General features: G+C 49.9%; 1 protein-coding gene across 2 annotated transcripts in view; it reads right to left on the bottom strand.

Annotated features, from left to right (window-relative positions):
• Positions 1-19,990, bottom strand: part of LOC138570222 (SLAIN motif-containing protein-like) — a 402,579-nt gene that overhangs the window by 184,266 nt on the left and 198,323 nt on the right. Inside the window, exon 4 of one of the 2 annotated variants that reach the window (XM_069648952.1) lies at positions 14,069-14,218. The exons of the other annotated variant lie outside the window; for it this stretch is intronic. Within the exon in view, the coding sequence (XP_069505053.1) occupies positions 14,069-14,218 (150 nt within the window). The remainder of the gene's footprint in view (positions 1-14,068; positions 14,219-19,990) is intronic. 2 annotated transcript variants of the gene reach the window in all.

Here is a 19,990-nt window from a genome sequence, read left to right as displayed (position 1 = left end):
GACGCAAAGTCTGGCCATTGCTTGGTTTCTTTTGTAGCGAACAAGTCTAGTGTGGGAATATCCCATTGAGAGAAGATGTCGTCTACGACGCTTGAGTGTAGTTGCCACTCATGTTCCTCTGGTAGGTGATCTCTGCTCAGATAGTCTGCTAGAGTGTGGAGTACTCCTGGAATGTGTTGGGAGGATAAGGATATCCCCGTTTGAGTGCCCACCTCCATATTGTTTGCGCCAACTTGGCTAGACTTGGAGTGTGTGCCCCTCTGTTGATATAGAACATGGCAGTTGTGCTGTCTGTTAGAATTAAAACAGACTGGTTCGTCAGTTGCATCTCGAATGCCTGAGGAGCTTGGAGTACTGCCAGTAGTTCCAGCAGGTTGATATAGTGCAGTGACCTGTGTCCACAGACCGTGTGCTGAAGGTAATGAGCCACCCACCCGGAAAGTGACGAGTGTCGTGACAACCACCTGCGCCTCTGGATCGTGGAAGGGTTTCCCCGTTAATAGATTTTCTCTCGACCACCAGCCTAGGTTTTGTACCAGTGTTGGCGAAACAACCACTAGATCGTCCCACTGACCACTTGCCCGAGACCATTGTTTCGCCAACCACTCCTGCATTGGTCACATGCGCAGACGTGCATGTGGGACTAGATAAATGCATGATGCCATCATGCCTAGTAATCGCATTGCTTTGCGTACGCTTATCTTGAGACCAGCTGGATACTGGTGTATTTGCCGAAGCATGTTTTGCAATCTTTCCATGGATGGAAAGGCTAAGCCTGTTTGGGTATCTAATACAGCTCCTAGGAACTGTTTTGATGTATTTGGTCCAAGACTTTACTTTCTCATTGATCGAGAAGCCCAATTGGTGGAGAAGATTTATGGTGCTTTGCGTGTTTAGTTTGCAAAGATGGGGAGTTTCTCCTGTGATCAGCCAGTCGTCCAGGTAGTGGTACACTGGGATTGCCTCCCCACGCAGGTGCGCTGCCACCACCGCCAGTACCTTGGTGAATACCCTTAGAGCCGAGGCTATTCCGAAGAGTAGCACCTTGAATTGGTAGTGCTGGTTTGCTACTTTGAACCGCAAGAGTCTTCTGTGCGCTGGGAGCATTGAAATATGAAAATAAACATCTTTCATATCCAATGTTGCCATGTAATACCCCGCTTTAGCAGAGGGATTAATTCTTTTAGCGTAGTCATACAGAACTTTTGTGGTTTATTACCAAAGGTAGGGTTGCCCCTTAGTGCAGGCGTGGATTTGGGCAAAGTAATTTTGAACAAAACAATTGGGAATCCACGCTAGACAACACAATTTGCTGTCATTCATAAGAATTCATCTAGAAAAATATTTTGTACTCAAAAAGTCACAAGTAAAAAAAAAAACACACAAGTGTCTAAATGTAACAAAATGCATTAATAATGCAGTAAATAGGGCTGTGCATCGATGTTATGACTGACGGCAGGTCAATTATAGGTCACAGTGCACCGGCCCTAATGGCATGTGGTCTGGATATCTGTAGTTAACAGATTATACTATGTTCTTAAAAAACACTGAAATTAAACATGTTACGGTAAGAGGGTAGCAAAAATGCATAGATGGGAGTCACCCTGAATGAGGAATTCGGGTTCTGAGTGGCTGTGGAGTGTTTAAGTGTGGTAAACCTAGTTGCCTATGAACAGGGTAACTGTAAAATTCTTCATGGAGTATCCTGCAATGTTGACAGATTCTTCGTATTGTAAGAAAAGAATGTCTAGGAGGCACTTAAAGGGCATCCTATGCAGAAAAGATGAATTCCTTGTTCAGCCCATTATGGAACAAGTCCAATCTGTGGATCCATCTGGCCTCTTTTTGCAAAAGGCCCCCAGAGACGTTGGTCGAATTTCCAACTGTGTCCACAATCCATAACAGGAGGTCTGCTGTAGGTTGTGCCTCAATGTAATGGTTTACAAGTACGGCACAGGTTTCTACACCCGATCCTGGATCTGTGTTCACATATCCTTATGTGAATGTGTCGCATTGTTTGGCCCACGTATCTTAGGCCACAAGGGCACTCTATTACATATACTGCCCGTTTGGTTTTATAATTAGTCAAACTCAGCAGTATCCATGGTCGATCATTGATGTTGAATTTTTTCGAAAGAACGTAACCAGGTAAGAAAGTAACTTGTTCTTCGAAGGGATTGGTTCCTCCGACGTATTCCACATCTATGACAAGTCTCCCAAAGCAGTACCAACGTATGGAGGTGGGAAAAGAATTTAGAATTTTAGAATGGCCAATTAAATTGCAGAATAAAGGACAGCCTTGCCAAAGGAAAAATCTTGCCGATGGATAGAATCCAGGGAGTTGTGTTTTACAAAAGTATGGACCGAGGCCCATGTGGCTGCTTCCCAAATGTTCCGAACAGGAACACCCCTCTGCAGAGCAGTAGAGGCCGCCACACCCCTGGTAGAATGGGCCCGTAAGCCTACCGGAGGGTCCTTACCCGCCAAGCGGTAGCATTCAGAAATCGTCAAGATAATCCATCTAGACAAAGTCTGCTTACTAACGGCTTGTCCCAAACGCCTTTGAGCGTATCCTACAAAGAGCGGATCATCCACTCTGACCCGGGACATGCGTGAGATGTAGACACTTAAAGCTCTCCTAGGATCCAACCTATGGAGCCTCTCCTCTTCCTTACCAGGATGGGGAGGAGGATAGAATGCCGGAAGAATTACCTTCTGGCTTAAATGAAATTCCGACACAACCTTCAGAAGAAAAGGAGGACGAACCCTAAGGACAACCCTGTCCTTCTGAAACACCACAAAGGGTGGCTTAGCAGATAGTGCCTGCAACTCACTCACTCTGCAAGCGGAAGTAACCGCAACTAAAAATACAGTTTTAAAAAGGTGAACAGTCTCAAAGGACAAGAATGTAAAAGCTCAAATGGAGCAACCATTAGGAATTTTAGAACCAGGTACAAGTCCTAACCGGGCACTTGGAAAGGTGACGGTGGGAACACATTAGTGAGCCCTTTCAGAAACTGAGAAATTAAAAGGAATCTTAAAATAAGAACACTCCTCAGACGAGTGCTTTAAAATGGACAGCGCCGCCAGGTAACCCTTAATGGTACCTACTTGCAGGCCCTTGTGGGCTAATGAAAGCAAAAAAGACAGAACCACAGGAATGGCACATGAAAAAGCATCCATATTCTGAACCCAGCACCAGTCGCAGAACTTTCTCCAACGGCAACGGTACACAGACTTTGTTGCAGGCCTTGTGGCCGAAAACACCTCCATCACATCCTCAGGGAGGTCCCAATGCTTATACCTCAACCTTTCAGAAGCCAAGCATGAAGGCTGAGAGACTTGACCCCTGGTTGGAGAACCTGACCCCACCCCCCTTCCGTGAGAGCAGATCGTCTCGGTAGGGAAGACCGCAAGGAGGGCAGATGGGCATGTTGAGAAGGTCCGGGTACCACGTTCTCCGGGCCCATGCCGGAGCAATGAGGATAATTCGGGAACCGAACCTGCGCAGCACTTGCGGAATGACGGGGACTGGAGGAAACGCGTAGAGCAGTGGGAAGGACCACTCCGAATGCATCCCCCTAAAGCTCCTCTTGGAGGAAATTCCCACGAGCAGAACCTCTCACTTCCGGTTGACACTGGTGGTGAAGAGATCCACTTGTGGGGTCCCCCAAAGGGCGAAGATCTCCAGGAGAATCTCCTGTGCCAGCTCCCACTCGTGCAAGACCGTGCTCCGACTGCTCAGAGCGTCCGCTGCCTCGTTTTCGTCTCCGGCCAGATGAACTGCAGAGATCGAAATTTCCTGCTGAATGGCCCAGAACCAGAGCTGCATCGCCTCTCTGCACAGAGGGAGAGACCCTGCCCCCCCCGCTCCCCTTTTTGTTGAGGTAGTGCATGGCCACTGTATTGTCTGTCAGAATCAGGACATTCTTCCCCTGCACAGATGGCAGAAAAGCCTTCAGAGCCAGCCTGATGGCCCTCAGCTCCAACAGATTGATATGGAGTCTGGACTCCAACGGAGACCAATGACCGCTGACTGTCAACTCGTTGGCATGAGCTGCCCATCCCGTGAGGGATGGGTCTGTCCGTCACGATCGTCACCTCCGGCCAGGGTAGCCAAAACGGAGCCCCCATCAGACTGACTTCGACGGCCCACCACAGAAGATCCTAGGAGGTGACCGAGAGCAGCACCTGAACAGGATCAGACACCCTGCCGGAGGGCTGCGACCACTGCATCTTGAGAGCCTTCTGCAGAGATCTCATCCGCAGCCTGGCCTCTGGAACCAGTGAAATGCAGGATGCCATGAGGCCTAGCAACCTCAAGAACTCAAAACGTCGAGAGACTGAAACTTGTGCACCATCTGCAGAATGAGGATTCCCTCACCTGGGGAGGGAAACACTGCCCCAGGGATGTGTCGAGCACTGCTCCGATGTACTGGTTGGTGTCAAGTGGGACTTCGATAAGTTGAGGGAAAAGTCCTGCCTGTGAAGGGAGTGGCAGGTGACCGAGATGATCCAGGACTTGCTCGGGAGAGCACGCCCTGATCAACCAATCGTCCAGGTAGGGGTAGATGTGAATCCCTCTTTCCCGAGATACGCTGCCACCACCACCATGAGCTTGGTGAAGACCCTCGGGCGGAGGTCAATCTGAACGGCAGGATCCAAAACTGAAAGTGAGAGTCGCCAACCGCAAACCTCAGGAACTTGTGCTTGGGATGAATCGGCACATGAAAGTAAGCGTCCTTGAGGTCGAGAGACACCAACCAGTCCTGAAGTTGAAGGGCCTGGTGGACTTCAGAGAGTAACCATCTTGAACGTCCTTCCTGAGGAGCTTGTTCAAACCCCAGTCTTTTCAGGATCAAATATGGGGAATACCACCCTTGTTCCTCTCGCTACAGGCACCAGTTCTATGGCGCCTTTCTCCAGAAGGGATTTGATTTCCTGTGCAAGGAAAGGATCCGGACTCTTCAAAAAGATTCCCTGGTGGATTGTCGTGAGGCTGCTGCCGGAAAGGAAGCCAGTAGCCGTGGGCTAGGATCGCCAGAACCCACACATCTGAAGTAATGGCAGGCCATTCTACAAGATGGTGTGCCAGCCTTCCCCCAACCGTCGAACCATGGGACATGGCCTCATGACTGAGCTGAAGCAGCTGCTGCAAGATGCAACTGCCCGAGCGGCCTTGGCACCTCGAGTACCTCGTTTTCCACCTCTGGTACTCCTACGTTGGCCCCTTTGACTTACAGCTCCTCTCGCTCTACCAAAGGTTGAGTAATAACAAAAAGGAACCTCCCCTCCATTGCTGTCCCCTAGGATGAAAAGGCGGAGGTTGGCGAACTGCAGCGCTCAACAACTTCGCTGCAGCCTTCGATTTCTGCAACCTCTCAAGGCTCTCGTCAGCCTTGCTCCCAAAAAGATGGTCACCATCAAAGGGCATGTTGAGAAGTTTGGCTTGGACATCCGCAACAAACCCCGACATCCGCAACCACACAAATCTGCGCATTACAGTGCTTGCCGCCATGGACCGACTGACGCAATCTGCCACGTCCAGACCCGACTGAACGGATCCACACATGGCATCCTTGCCATCCTGTACAAGAGCGAGAAAGCCATCCCGTTCCTCCCCTTCGGGAATATGTTCAGCCGCTAAGGAGAGAATTCCAGAGAGTATGAGTGAAACGTGCTAGGTACAACACAGTTGACTGCTTTCAAAGCCATACCCCCTGAAGAACACACTTTCTTCGCCCAACCGTCATAACGCGTGTCCCGATCAGGAGGGATGGTAGGGTACGACGCCTGTTTAGCCGGGGCTGTGGCCGCCTGCACCACCAAACTCTCCAGAGTAGGGTGCACGGACAAGTAGCCGGGTTTTCCACTGGTGAGCGGTATTTTTTCAGCAACGACTTTACTACTGCCGGGAGACTCTCCGGAGCAGTCCAAGCCGCAGCCACCCTTCTTTGCAAGGCCATATGGAATGGCAGAACCGGGTCAATTGGTGGACCTATGTCCAGGATATCCGTCAGGTCGTCCTGCAGAAAATCCACTGGGGGCGCGGACCACCCCAAGTACTCCAACACCCTTGACATAAGCCACCGGTATGAAGACTCGGCGTGCGTGCCAGGCTCAGGCCTACCAAACTCCACCTCCACGGAGGTGTCCAGACCACTGGCGTCGTGCAACGACTGATTCAGGTCTTCAATCTGGCTATGACCAGACAAAATCTCGTCAGGTATCTCATCAGGAACCCAACCTCCTTCCTCAGACCCTTCTTCCACCTCAGAAATATAATCCATAGGCTGGAATGGGGGCTCAGAAAAAGGGACAAAGACATTTTTAGACTTGGCCAGAGCCTTTTTAGGGGGTACCACCGTGCCACGGTGTACCTCCGACAAAGCATCCTTGAAAGGTGTCGAGAGAGTTGATGGAATCGGCTTCGACACAGTCCGAGGGCGGAACCCCGAGCGTGCCCTTCGATGATGGCTGATGGCATCAAAGGTTTCCTCAGAGCTGGAGCCTCGAGTGCATCTCTCGACGGACACGGCGCTGATGGCGTCAACGTAGTAGACCTCACAGGGAGACGGTCCTGAGAGCGTCGTTACCGGGACCTGGAGTGGGCATGGCTAGATCGATCCACCTTGTCAGATGGAGATCTCGAAAGCGCTCGATCGTACCGACCACCCAAGCCCGAAGGCGTGCGAGTGGTGGCTCTAGTACGGTCATGGCCGGCTTCTCTCAAAGGCGCGGACAGACCGGAGCCCTACGATTCAAAAATCGCCATCATCTCCTTATGGAAGGCAGCCCATTACACAGGAGTCGAATGCTTGGTGGGATAAGCAACCCGCCGACAGGCGGAGTCCTCGGACGAAGACGGGGAAGGCGACCGGTGACGGTGCTTCCACGAGTGCCTCGAAGAGGCAGAGGAATGGCGGGACCCACTCCGGGACCAAGACCCCTTGGACTTAGGCCGACGATGCCGAATGTCGCCCCTCGAATCATTGGTTGAAAGACCAGCGGACCTCGGTTTACAGGGTTTGGAAACCCTACCTACCGAAAGCTTATTCCACTCCCGCAAGGCCTTCGACGTGTGCAACCGGCATTCGTCACAATCGTCTGTAGCATGGTCCTCCCCGAGGCACCAGAGGCAGACGTCGTGCGGGTCCATCAGCCACATCTTGGAACCGCAGTCCCGACACTTGAAACCCGACCGCGGGGTGGAAGACGAAGACATCATGAATCTTCACAAAGAACAAGTTCGAAAGAACTGAAAGAAAACTCAGAAGAACCGAGGCGCACTGAGACCTCCGAAGCAAACACGTTCGCGGAAAAAACTAACTGAGACTACGGGCATCGTGCGTCCTACTTATAACATCCGGTGACGTCAGCTCGACAGAGGCCCTCGAGGACAGCGTATCGACGTAAGAGCCGAATATGTTCCCAAGCAGCACAGCTGTGGCGATTACCTGTCATAGATATGGAATACGTCGGAGGACCCAATCCCCTCGAACTGTTCTCATCAAGCTCATTGGTGGTGGATTAAAAAAGGTTGCCACCCTTGAATGGAAGGTCCAATATGCGTTCCTGGCTGTCCGGGTTGAACCTGGTAGCCCGTAGCCAAACAGTCCTTCCGATGTCTGTGGCAATGCAGATGGCACGGGCTGAGGTGTCTGTGCCACAGTGGACTCCATATCATCCTGGGCCACTATTTTGCCTTCTGCCAGCCCCGCCTTGAAATGTGCCTGGCTCTGCACAGGAAGTTCTGGAAGGAAGTCAGCTATTTCCCATCAAAGCCTCCGATTAACAGCTGCCAACATGGCATCTGCGTTGGGTTGACGAAGGTGCACTGAGGTGTTCGAATAGACCTTAACATAAGCCTCCAAGATCTTATCGTCCTTGCCTAGAAGCGCGAGAGGTGGTCGAGGACGACTGCGGCTTGGAGTAAAGTGATGCTGCAGCGATCACCGAAGTATGGTTGAGGATGTGCCGACAGCAAGAGTGGATCCCCCTTCACCTGCATGTACTTGGTGTCGAGGCGAAAGGCTGCGCTGAATGGGGTTTCAGCCATCCCTTTTTGGCCAACGCGACAATGTCCTTCTGCATCGTGATCCCCGTTCTAGCCATGGGGTGTAGAGTTATGACCTCAGCCAGCACCCCCCGCCTCTGGTGGTTCCACCTCGAATTGTGGAAGCTCCAAGTATTCAGCCAAACCCGTGGCTGAGGATGGTGTGTCGGGGGTTGTCGTCCTCATCGGTGTCCACTAGAGTGTCTGGCTGGACCAGCGCGGGTGGAGGAGTGCTGGGAACTGAAGGCTGGAAGAACCGTAGCCGGTGACTGTTGGAGGCTGGTGTGGAACCGCATAAACTGTGGCAGGCAGGGGAGCCGGAATCGAATGAGGCAGGGGCTGTGCAGGGGCCTGAGGTACTGGAGCCATAGGAGGATTGAGTATAGGTGCCGGCGGGGGTACCGGCGGGATCATGTCCCTGATCACATCCCGAAAGATGACCCCCATCTGAGGAAACCTCATGAGTGAGGGTCTTTTCAAAAAACCTGTCCTCACAGGATGGTGAGGTGGTATTGAATGAGTAGCGGGTGGCTACTGGGGCCTGTGTCTCATCTGCCTTGCTGGTTGTAGGGTAAATCTGCCCTGCGCCGCTGAAGGCCATGTACCTGGTGAAGACCAGTTCACACCTCGAAACTCCTCCCACCTGCTCCGCACCAGGAAGCGGTATCGGACGAGCGGCCATTTTGTCCAGCATAGCGGCCAACTTATCAGGCTGCATGCCACGTGCCTGCGTCGCAGTGTTTGTCTTGCTGGGCCCAGCCTCCTCCAGGTCTCTTGGAGGTGGAGCTTGAGGCATACACTGCAACTCAGGCTGAGGCCTACTAGGCGTATTGGCCTCGGCTTAGTCGCCGGCAGTGCTGTGTACAGGCGCCCCCTCAGACATATGTCCAGTACTAGGGCGTAGCCCCTCGTGTGGACACCCAGTAAAAGAACCTTGCGGTTCCTCAACCCTGTATTCGGAAAGATCTAGCGACCCATTGGCCTGGCGCCCGGTAGCTGAATCAGCCTTGGTACCTCTGCTGGTACGAGAACCTGAACGTCCCTCCCGCTCTGGCACTTCCTTGGGAAGGAGTCGCCTTTGCGGGGTGCCATGGAAAAGAAGCAGTCCTACCTTGGGCCTGGACTTGTGTCTGACGAACTTCAAGTCCTCTGGAGGTGACTTCTCGAAGAGCTCCCTTCACCGAGCTAACCTGTTCAGAGAGCACAGTGTAAGCACGTCACACACGGTACAACCCTCCCAGCTGTGATCGGGGCAAAGCAGCAGAGGCAAAGAGCGTGGGGGTCTGATGTAGGGAAGATCCCTTGCAGGCTGGACACCTGCTGAAGCCCGCTGACGTCGACATGTGCCGCGGAGGAGCATGGCGCCGGAGGACAGAGTACCTAATTAATACCAAAAAACAAAGACAGAAGACAGTATCTGGGGAAGAGCGTGTGGCATTACAAGGCCAAAGCCAAACCCCTCAGCACTGGTGAAAGCGGTCCATTCCAGTCGATGCGGAAAAGGTGACTTAGGAGTGGAGTTGGTGGGTGGAGCCAAGGGAGTGCATGCTCCGAGGGCCACGCACCTCTAGTTTTAAAGGGGAAGAAGGTTTTTTCTGGTGAAAAAGTTTCCGTCTCTCGTCCGTAGTGAGGGACACCCATGCAGTATGGAGGAAAAGGGACAGGACGTAGGAGTAGTGGTCTTGCGATGGGTCAAAGAAAATCCTGCGCACAATCGAAAGTCTTCGATGTTGATACAGTAAAGAAAGTTTCTGGCAAAGTTGATATAGTAGGTCCAAGCCTGGCGGAGGAAGATCAATTGAAAGCTTTGTGTTAAAGTGGGTCTGAGCCTTGCAAAGGGGGACCCAGGGTGACCAGAAAAACACGAGATAATTTGTATGTGAGAAATCCTAAGAAGAAATTGAGGCACTTTTGATGTTTGTCGTATTGCATCAGGCTCTCTGAAAAAGACTGAATGGCAAAGAGACTGACATAGAAGGCCATGATGATGTTGAACTGCACATTTGTGCTAGAGAGGCCCGAGACTGTGCTAAGCTAGAGTGCTGCCTTGTCCTGTGCTGAAAACGTAGGGAAAGGAAGCCAACGGCTTGAATATCATTTCTTGAACCCTTCTTTTGCATAACATTGTTTCCAACACTATTTGTAATTAGAAGCAAGCATTGTCAATAGGTTGATTTGATAAGGCCCTTTTATTTTGACAAGGCAACACTAGGACAGTGTTATTTGATGGCCGTTGCTTGCTCCCATCTTAAGGTTTAGATAGGTGGAGTTCAACAAACACCCTTGAACTGTGATCACTTGTGTGGGTCTTACTGTTCGATACCATACCTCCCTTACACCATCCACAACCCCTCCCTAACCCTTCCCTTTCACAACCCCACCCCCCCTCCAATTGGCTGCTGTGTGGTGACCAGTTATTCAAATCAGGAACCTGTGGCAACCACGGTAAGAGGGGCAGTATTTTATTTAGCTTCCATGAGGGATGGTTGCGGTTGCACCCTTCCAGTCTTGACACTCCAACTGGTGAATCTCCTGGCTTTAGCCAGACTGTGCCCTCCATTTGCAGTCACCAGTAACCCACTGGGGACCTAGGAGTATCACTTCAGGTCGGTGTTACGCTCACCTGGACCCCACAGGGGTGTCGATCGGACCCAGACAGCTGTGGTCTCCTTCAATGTGATGCGTAGTGCAGAGATGACTGTCTGGACTGGCCCGCCTAGTCTTGTCTGCTGGACCCGAAGTAGTATTTTCCTGCAAGTGGAGACAGGGATTAACCACCTGTGGGTTTTAGTGATGGCCTCCCAATGGTTATCGCTCTCCCCCACTAATCTCCTCCGATATCACCTTAACCTCACCTTATGTCCGTAAAAGATGAGCTCTCCATCCTGCGTGTCTTGCAGGGGCGCGTAGATACCAGTTACTTCACTGGTTTGAAGGCGTTGGGAGAGTTACGGTAAGTATTGACTCTGAAGTCCCTGGCGGGATTGGCAAGTATCAAGTTCAAAGAGTTCAATGTGCCCGATGTTCACTCTTGTCCCCTTCCTTCCTTAAATTGCAACTGAGTTCGTGAGAAGAAGGTCTCGTAGCTGCTGCTGGCGTTCAGGTAAGAGTCTGTTACCCAACGCTGTCCAGTAACTATTGCATGCGTTAACGTGTTGTTTTTCTCCCTCTTTAGAGATGCGGCATATGAAAATGTGGAGTGTTATGGAATAATACCGCCGGTGGTAAATCAGGTAAGTCTATGGTGGTAAGAGGTTGTATTTGTTGATTCCCTTGGCTCACCTTGTTTTTTTCTTGTGTCCCCTAGTTGCCGGATTACGGCAAAGAAATGATGGAGACAGTGCCGGACCGAAAGATGCTGTGAGAACTGGAGAGTATGGCGCCGTGCAGGAGCTGGCGAAGCGACGCGTGCAGGACTGATGTACTTTCCAGGTCCGGAGATGAAATGGTTCCGGAATTAGGTGAGGAATTTGAAATAAGTTTGTTTTTTAACCTTATCCTTTTCTTCTTTATTCTATGAGCTCCGGATTCGAGGCGGGCGTGGCAGAAGACTGGATGCTGACTGCAGGCACGGTGAGCGTCACGCTGCTGGATGCAGAATAACGCGAAGCATGTGCTGCTGTTCGGGTGTGGTTTAAATAGCCTCCAAAGTAGTTCCAGGTAAGAAGTTCCCTAGAGCCACGCCCGAGTAAAAAATAGACCCTGTAACAAAATAGTCCCGTCCAGGCCTCATGTAGGCTTGGACTCTCTTGCAGCATGGTCTGCATCAGGTAAGTAAAGTCCATGAGCCTGGCGCCTATGGCGCCAGGACTGAACCCAGACAGCCCCTAGCCGGGGCTGCTGAGTTTTAAACAAATGTCTGGATGCCTGCTCCCGGAGCTGAGGGCCTTGGCCCTGATGCCCGGTGGTAGGCATCATGACAGCACTCCACCGCAAGGCCCCTCCTAAAGTTGTTCTTCCCCCCCTGGCCCCGGTTTGTCTGGGAAGTTCCGATGGAATCTTTTCACCAACCGAGGTGCATGAACGTGGTCGCTAGGCTCCCATGATCTTTCTTGTGGTCCGTAGCCCTTCAAATCGATCAAATAAAAAAGTTTTGATTTAATCATCTTGGAGTCCAGGATATTTTTTACCTCGAATTTAGGTTCTCCATCTATCAAGATGGGGTCAGGTGGTTTGGTTAATCTTGTCCCTGGTTGAACTGGTTTTAGAAGTGAAACATGAAAGACAGGATGAATTCGCATATTAGAGGGTAATTCCAATTTGACGACCACTGGGTTGATATGGCCTTAATGATGTAAGGTCCCAAATATCTAAGATTAAAAGTCTGAGTTCCCTTCAGAGGTATAGGTTTTGTAGCCAGCCAAACTTGATCCCCAATCTGGTATTGTGGAGTTTCACTTCTAAGTTGATCAGCATTTTTCTTGTATTTCTCTTTTGCTTGTTTCAAATGTTCTGTGGCTTCCTTAAAGGCTTGTGTAATAGTAGAGTGCAAATGACTAACTGCGGGCATTTCTAAGTGCTGAGGCGAATCGAGTTCTGAGGTTCGAGGGTGATGTCCATATATGGTATAAAAAGGGCTTTGTCCGGTTCCTGAATGTACAGAGTTATTGTATGCGTACTCGGAAATCCATAAAATATCTTTCCAATTGCTTTCGGTCTGGTGTAGCATGCAGCGTAGGTACTGTTCAAGGATCTGGTTGGTCCTTTCAGTCTGACCATCGGTCTGGGGATGGTGACTTGTTGATAGCCTCACGTCGATTTGTGCCAGTTGACATTTTTTCCAAAAATGCAAGATAAATTGACTACCTCGGTCAGAAACCAATACGGAAGGGAATCTGTGTAATATAACAATGTACGAGGAACTCCTTGGCCAGAATCGAAGCAGAAGGTAACCCCTTTAAAGGAATAAAGAGGGTCATCTTGGAAAAAAGATCCACAATAACTAGGATGGTGTTAAATCCATTCAATGGCGGTAGATCTGTAATGAAGTCTAAAGACAAGGTGTGCCATGGTGTAGGTGGAATATCAAAAGGTTGTAAAAGGCCAGCAGGTTTTCTTCTGGCTTTTGTTCTTGTGGAACAGTAGTATCTAAGGTAGATTCTTGCCCTTTGGTTCACAGAGCCAAGGTACTATTAGGTTTGCATCTACAAACACGCATTTGTAATAGGAACGCATGTGGAAATAGTCTACTGTGGCAGGACATGTTCTCCTGATTACCTGCGGTGGAAAAATCCCTGAGCAGAAGTGTCACAAGAACTCATACATGTTCTGCATGACAGAACATTCAATGGGGGCCCTATTGGGCCCCGAAACACTCCACATTTAGAATTTAGAGGGCATGCAGGTTTACACCAGTAAAGTGAAGCCAGAATCTGACTTTCTAAGATGCCACCACATTGAAGTCTACAGAAAATTTAAGTTTTACTCCCAATGAAACCATAGGACTGATGTTTTCTCAAGCAGTTCTTCACCACCTATTATACATTCATGCCATCTCCTCATTCAAAAGTGTACTCTGCTGCCAAAAAAAGGACTACGAAAGAGTTGAGCACAGGTGTATGGAGAGGTTGACAATGTTACTAGACCACCCTGGTTGCAACATGCAGATGTTAAAGTGCTTAAACTTTGTAGTGCAGGAAATAAAAGGGCAGCGGCATGGCTTTGGGGATAGATCCCATGTGCAGTACTGCCTGAGCTTTAACCAAGCAGATTCAAGTAGCTGAACTGAAAAGTGATTCCTCATAAAGTCGCAGAATCAAACGGTTCAGTACAGACAGATACAAATATTTGGGGAAGATTTAGACACTCTCGCCTAGTCTATTTAGGGCAAAATAAAGCGACAATTAAGGATGACAAAAAAGACGCAACTCCATTCGCACAGTTCTTTTGAAGTACTAAGCAAATGTGAAGCACGCCAATAAACCATTTACAGCAGGCATAAATGGAGTCTTCAAAATAGAACAGGAAATACCATGACAAGACGCCCAGATTGTGCAATTCAGCAGGTCATACCTGAGCTGCCACAGGTTAGTAGAGATTTGTTAGTTGATTTGAGGTAGCCAGGAGAATTTAGTGCATTGCTACAGGTGCTTGCCTCTGTATTCGGTTGAGGAGCACTTGGAGATGGCAACGGACTGCAATACAGGCTTTTCCACCTACTCGCTAAAGGAAACAGCAAAAAAACAAGCATTTTATGTTAGTCTCTATGAAACACAACAATCTGAGACATGCAAGCCGTACAGTAAAGCCAGGTCCAAACATGCATTAAGAGCCTCCACTTCACAAGAACCCAGTACACAGACCCTCCCACTAAATTTACAAGCTCAATATTTACTGGGAAAGACCTAGAGCAATGCTGAAGTACACTGATAATGTAATGAAGAACTTGAAATTTAAAGAATATGTGGGGTGCCAAGGACATCTCCCTACAAAGAAGAATCTGTCCATCAAAGGTGCCCTGGTTTCTTCCGCACTAGCAACTCACATCTTCAAATCTTTTAAGCAGAGATCTGAATGAACACATTTGCCTTCAGTTTCACCCAAGCCAATCTTTGCAGTTGAATGATCGGGGTTTCTACAACTTAGCCTCCCCATCACATACATGATCATTGACGGCAGAACAACATCAGCTCTCAAAGGTCCCCCTTTGAGGAGGGATGATAACTTTGTAGAAGAGAGTGTGAGAGCACAGACTAGTCTAATCCCTGAATCATGGAGGAGGAACAAACGCGGATTAAGAAAAAAAAGAAAAAAGAAAAAAAGAAGAAAAAAAAAGGTGTGGCCAGTCATGCTTCAGGGAAAGATCCACACATGCAACACATTAAAAGACAACAGCATCAAGCAGTCACTGCAGGGACAAATAGAGCAGCACTTTAAGAATATGGAAATGTACAAGGACCTTACAACTCTTCCACCACACAGACCGGAAAGAAGCTACTGGATAATGCTCAAAATAAAGCTATGAAAAAATGCACTGAAAAGAGTTTCTATTACTGGATCCAAACAGGTATAACAAACCTTGGAATTCTAGAAGCCCAAGCATCCAGGTCTGGTCAAAATTGTATGTCATGTTTTGAAGCATCCAAGCAGTTCACTGATTTTAAAGGAGGGTATAAACAAAATGCAAATAAAAAAAGTTGACTTTCATTGTGCTTCTTGTACTCTTAAACAATAGCTCTCCCCACCCTTCACAATGGATGGAAAGGCCTGCTCCTGCATTAGGCTGGGCCAGAAAACCGCTCAAAAGAAGCTATAAAAAGATGCAATCGAATTTTAATTAAAAAACCCTGGTAGAAAAAGAAATCACTCTAGTACGCACCCAGGTACCTTTTATAAACCCCAACTGCCGGCTCCACGATATCAACATCAAGCATGAGAAGGAAGCGTAGAAGTTGCAAAGGAAGGAGTGCCACAGACTAAGAATACCACAGACTTTTAAGTTATTTTTGTTACGCTTGCACACTGGGCTCTCCAATCTACCAAATACTTGAAAACAGATAAACAGCAAGGAAATACGGGGACGAGGTGCTGCAGAAAACAAGGGGAGTAGCCCAGTCAGCCTCCCAACATGCATGGGTACATGCTCGCAAAGGCTCCAGTGGCACCTTCGATCTGGTGGAATATACCAGAAGTCTCTTAGAATGGAAAAACAGTGAAGGGCATATGCCTAAAAGCTAGATGACGAGCCATCTGGCAATAGTGGCTTTTAGGGAGATATTTTCACAACTAAGCGAAGTGGGACTAACCAAACGGTAAACAGGGCAACCGCCAAAGTTTCACCAGAACCCACTCTTAATGTAGCAAGGCAGCGCAGTCATTTGCCCAAGTGAAGTGGGTGCCACTTGATTGCCTATATGAATACACTACAAAATGTGTATTACAAAGATGCACAAAGCAAAGTAAAACCGTGAATATCCTTGCCTCTCTTATAGGTGATATAAAACCTTAAGGCATGGGGTAGAAGAACAAGTTACTCTTACCTGGTAACGTTCTTTCGATGGGATGGTCCGACGACGTATTCCATATCTATGGCAGTAATTGCCACACCTGTGCTGCTTCGGAAAATATTTCGGCGTCTGCGTCCTGTGTCGATGTGCCGCCCTCGAGGACCTCCTCCGACGGCACTGGATGTTATTAGTAGGACACACGACGCCCGTAGCCTCACTTGTAGTTTTTTCCCATAACGTGTGGCACCAGTCTTCTGCCAGTCTGACCACACAAAGCCTTGCGGAAAACGTAAGCTGCAATCGCATAAGAAATTTTGTAGCGGGGAAGGCAGGGAGGGAGCGATATGGAATACGTCGGACCATCCCATCGAAAGAACATTACCAGGTAAGAGTAACTTGCTCTTCGAGGGTATTGGGTCCTCCAACGTATTCCATATCTATGGCAGACTCCCAAAGCAGTACCAACGTAAGGAGGTGGGAAAAAGAATTTAGAAGATAGAAATTTAGAATGCCCAATGAAATTGCAGAGTAAAGGACCGCCTTGCCAAAGGCCAGATCCTTACCCAACAGATACAATCGAGGGAGTAGTGACGTACAAAAGTATGGACCGAAGCCCAGGTGGCTGCATCACAGATGTTACGAATAGGAACACCCCTCTACAGGGCAGTAGAGGCCGCCATACCCCCTGGTAGAATGGGCCCGCAAGACTATCCGAAGGTCCTTACCCGCCAAGCGGTAACATTCAGAAATTGCCAGGATAATCCATCGAGACAAAGTCTGCTTAGTAACAGCTTGTCCCAAACGCCTTCCAGCGTAACCAATAAAGAGTTAATCGTCCACTCTGACCCGGGACATGCGTGAAATATAAAAGCTTAAAGCTCTCCTAGGATCCAGCCTATGGAGCCTCTCCTCTTCCTTAGCAGGATGCGGAGGAGGATAAAACGCCAGAAGAATAACCTTCTGGCTTAAATGAAATTCCGACACCACCTTCGGAAGAAAGGAAGGACGAACTCCAAGGACAACCCTGTCATTGTGAAACAGTGAAGGGTGGCTTAACTGAAAGTGCCTGTAACTCGCACTGCGAGCGGAAGTGACTGCAACTAAAAATGCAGTTTTAAGAGTTAACAGTCTCAAAGGGCAGGAATGCAAAGGCTCAAATGGAGCACCCATTAGAAACTTGAGAACAAGGTTCAAATCCAAACCGGGCACCTGGAAAGGTGACGGAGGGAACATATTAGTGAGCCCTTTTAGAAACTGAGAAATTAAAGGAATTTTAAAATAAGAACACTCTTCAGATGAGCACTTAAATATGGACAGCGCCGCCAGGCAACCTTTAACGGTACCCACTTGCAGGCCCTTGTGGGCCAAAGAAAGCAAAAAAGACAGAACCACAGGAATGTCACATGAAAAAGGATCTACATTCTTAACCCTGCACCAGTCGCAGAACTTTCTCCAACGGCAACAGTACAGGGACATTGTTGCCAGCCGTCTGGCTGAAAGCAACACCTCCATCACGTCTTCAGGGAGGTCCCAATCCTTATACCTCAACCTTTCAGAAGCCAAGTGTGAAGGTTGAGGGATCGGACCTCTGGATGGAGAACCTGACCCCCACCTCCCGTGAGAGCAGATCGTCTCGGTAGGGAAGAAGACGTGGAGGGCAGGTGGACAAGCCGAGAACGTCCGGGTACCACGTCCTCCTGGCCCATGCCGGAGCAATGAGGATCATCCGGGAACCGAACCTCCGTAACCTCCGCAGCACTTGCGGTATGACGGGGACTGGAGGAAACTCGTACAGCAGTGGGAAGGACCACTCCATTACGAACGCGTCTCCTAAGGCACCTCTTGGCGGAAATTCCCGCGAGCAGAAACTTTCACACTTCTGGTTGACACTGGAGGCGAAGAGATCCACTTGAGGGCTCCCCCAAAGGGCAAAGATCTCCAGGAGAATCTCCTGAGCCAACTCCCACTCGTGAGAGATCGCGCTCTGCCTGCTCAGAGCGTCCGCAGTCTCGTTTTCTTCTCCAGCCAGATGAACTTCCGAGACCAAAATGTCCTGCTGGATTGCCGAGAACCAGAGCTGCATTGCCTCCCTGCACAGACGAAGTGACCCTGCCCCCCCCCCCCTTTTTGTTGAGGTACTGCATGGCCACTGTGTTGTTCGTCAGAATCTGGACATTCTTTCCTCGCACAGTCGGCAGAAAAGCCTTCAGGGCAAGCATGACGGCCCTCAGCTCCAACAGATTGATATGGAGTCTGGACTCCAACAGAGACGAACGACCGCTGTCAACTCGTTGGCATGAGCTCACCATCCCGTGAGGGATGCGTCCGTCACTATCGTCACCTCCGGCCAGGGTAGCCAAAATGGAGCCCCCTTCATCAGATTGCCTTCAACGGCCCACCACAGCAGGTCCTGGGAGACCAAGGGCGGCAACTGAACAAGGTCCGACATCCTGCCGGAGTAGTGCGACCACTGGAGCTTGAGTGCCCATTGCAAAGATCTCATCCGCAACCAGGCCTCTGGCACCCGAAGAATGCAGGATGCCATGAGGCCGAGCAATCTCAAGAACTCGAACGCAGGGAAGACTGGGCATGTTGCAACTAGTGCCCAATCTGCTGATTGTGATGAGCCCTCACCTGGGGAGGAAAACACTGCCCCAGGGACGTGTCGAGCACTGCTCCGATGTACTGGAGCCTCTGAGTTGGCGTCAAGTGGGACTTCTTTAAGTTGAGGGAGAAGCCCAGCTTGTGGAGGGAGTGGCAGGTGACGGACAGATGATCCAGGACTTGCTCGGGAGAGCGCGCCCTGATCAACCAATCGTCCAGGTAGGGGTAGACGTGAATCCACTTTCCTGAGATGCACTGCCACCACTACCATGAGCTTGGTGAAGACCCTCGGGCGGAGGTCAATCCAAACGGCAGGACCCGAAACTGAAAGTGCGAGTCGCCAACCGCGAACCTCAGGTACTTCTTGTGCTTTGGATGGATCGGCACATGAAAATAAGCGTCCTTGAGGTCGAGAGACACCAACCAGTCCTGAAGATGAAGGGCCTGGAGGACTTGAGAGAGTAGCCATCTTGAACTTGTCCTTCCTGAGGAGTTTGTTCAAACCGCGCAAGTCCATGATGGTCTTAATACCCAGTCTTTCTTTGAAATTAAAAAAATAAGGGGAATACCATCCCTTGTTCCTCTCCGCTACAGGTACCAGTTCTATGGCACCTTTCTCCAGCAGGGATTGAATTTCCTGCGCAAGGAGCGGATCCGGACTCTTCAAAGAGAGGTTCCCAGGTGTATTGTCACAAGGCCTCTGCCGGAAAGGAAGACAGTAGCCGCAGACTATCATCTCCAGAACCCACACATCTGAAGTAATGGCACGCCATTCGACAAGACGCTGCGCCAGCCTTCTCCCAACCGGCGAACCATGGGACATGGCCTCATGACTGAGCTGAAGTGGCTGCGGCGTTGCCTGAGGGCAAAGAGGCAATAGCCCGAGCGGCCTTGGCACCTCGAGTACCTTGTTTTCCACCTCTGGCACTCCTACGGTAGCCCCTTTGACTAGCAGCTCCTTTCGCTTTACCAAAGGATGAGTAATAACGAAAGGAACCTCCCCTCCATTGCTGTCCCCTAGGACGAAAAGGCGGAGGTTGGCAGCGCCCAACAACTTTGCTGCAGCTTTTGAGGTCTACAACCTCTCAAGGCTCTAGTCAGCCTTGCTGCCAAAAAGATGAACACCATCAAAGGGCATGTTGAGGAGCCAGGCTTGCACAACAGGAGCAGACCCTGACTTCTGCAACCACGCAAACCTGCGTATTACAGTGCTCGCCGCCTTGGACCGGCTGACACAATCTGCCATGTCCAAACCCGACTGAACGGCCTCACACATGGCATCCTGGACCATAGCAAGAAAACCATCCCGTTCGTCCTCTTCGGGAATATGTTCAGCCGTTAAGGAAACAGTTCCACAGAGTGTGCGTGAAACATGACAAGGCAC

The sequence above is a fragment of the Ambystoma mexicanum genome, chromosome 2q (assembly GCF_040938575.1).
Source record: "Ambystoma mexicanum isolate Mex_15411 chromosome 2q, UKY_AmexF1_1, whole genome shotgun sequence".
NCBI classification, from domain to species: Eukaryota; Metazoa; Chordata; class Amphibia; order Caudata; family Ambystomatidae; genus Ambystoma; species Ambystoma mexicanum.
Note: the sequence above shows the minus strand (reverse complement) of the source record. Positions and strands in the feature narration are given on the sequence as shown.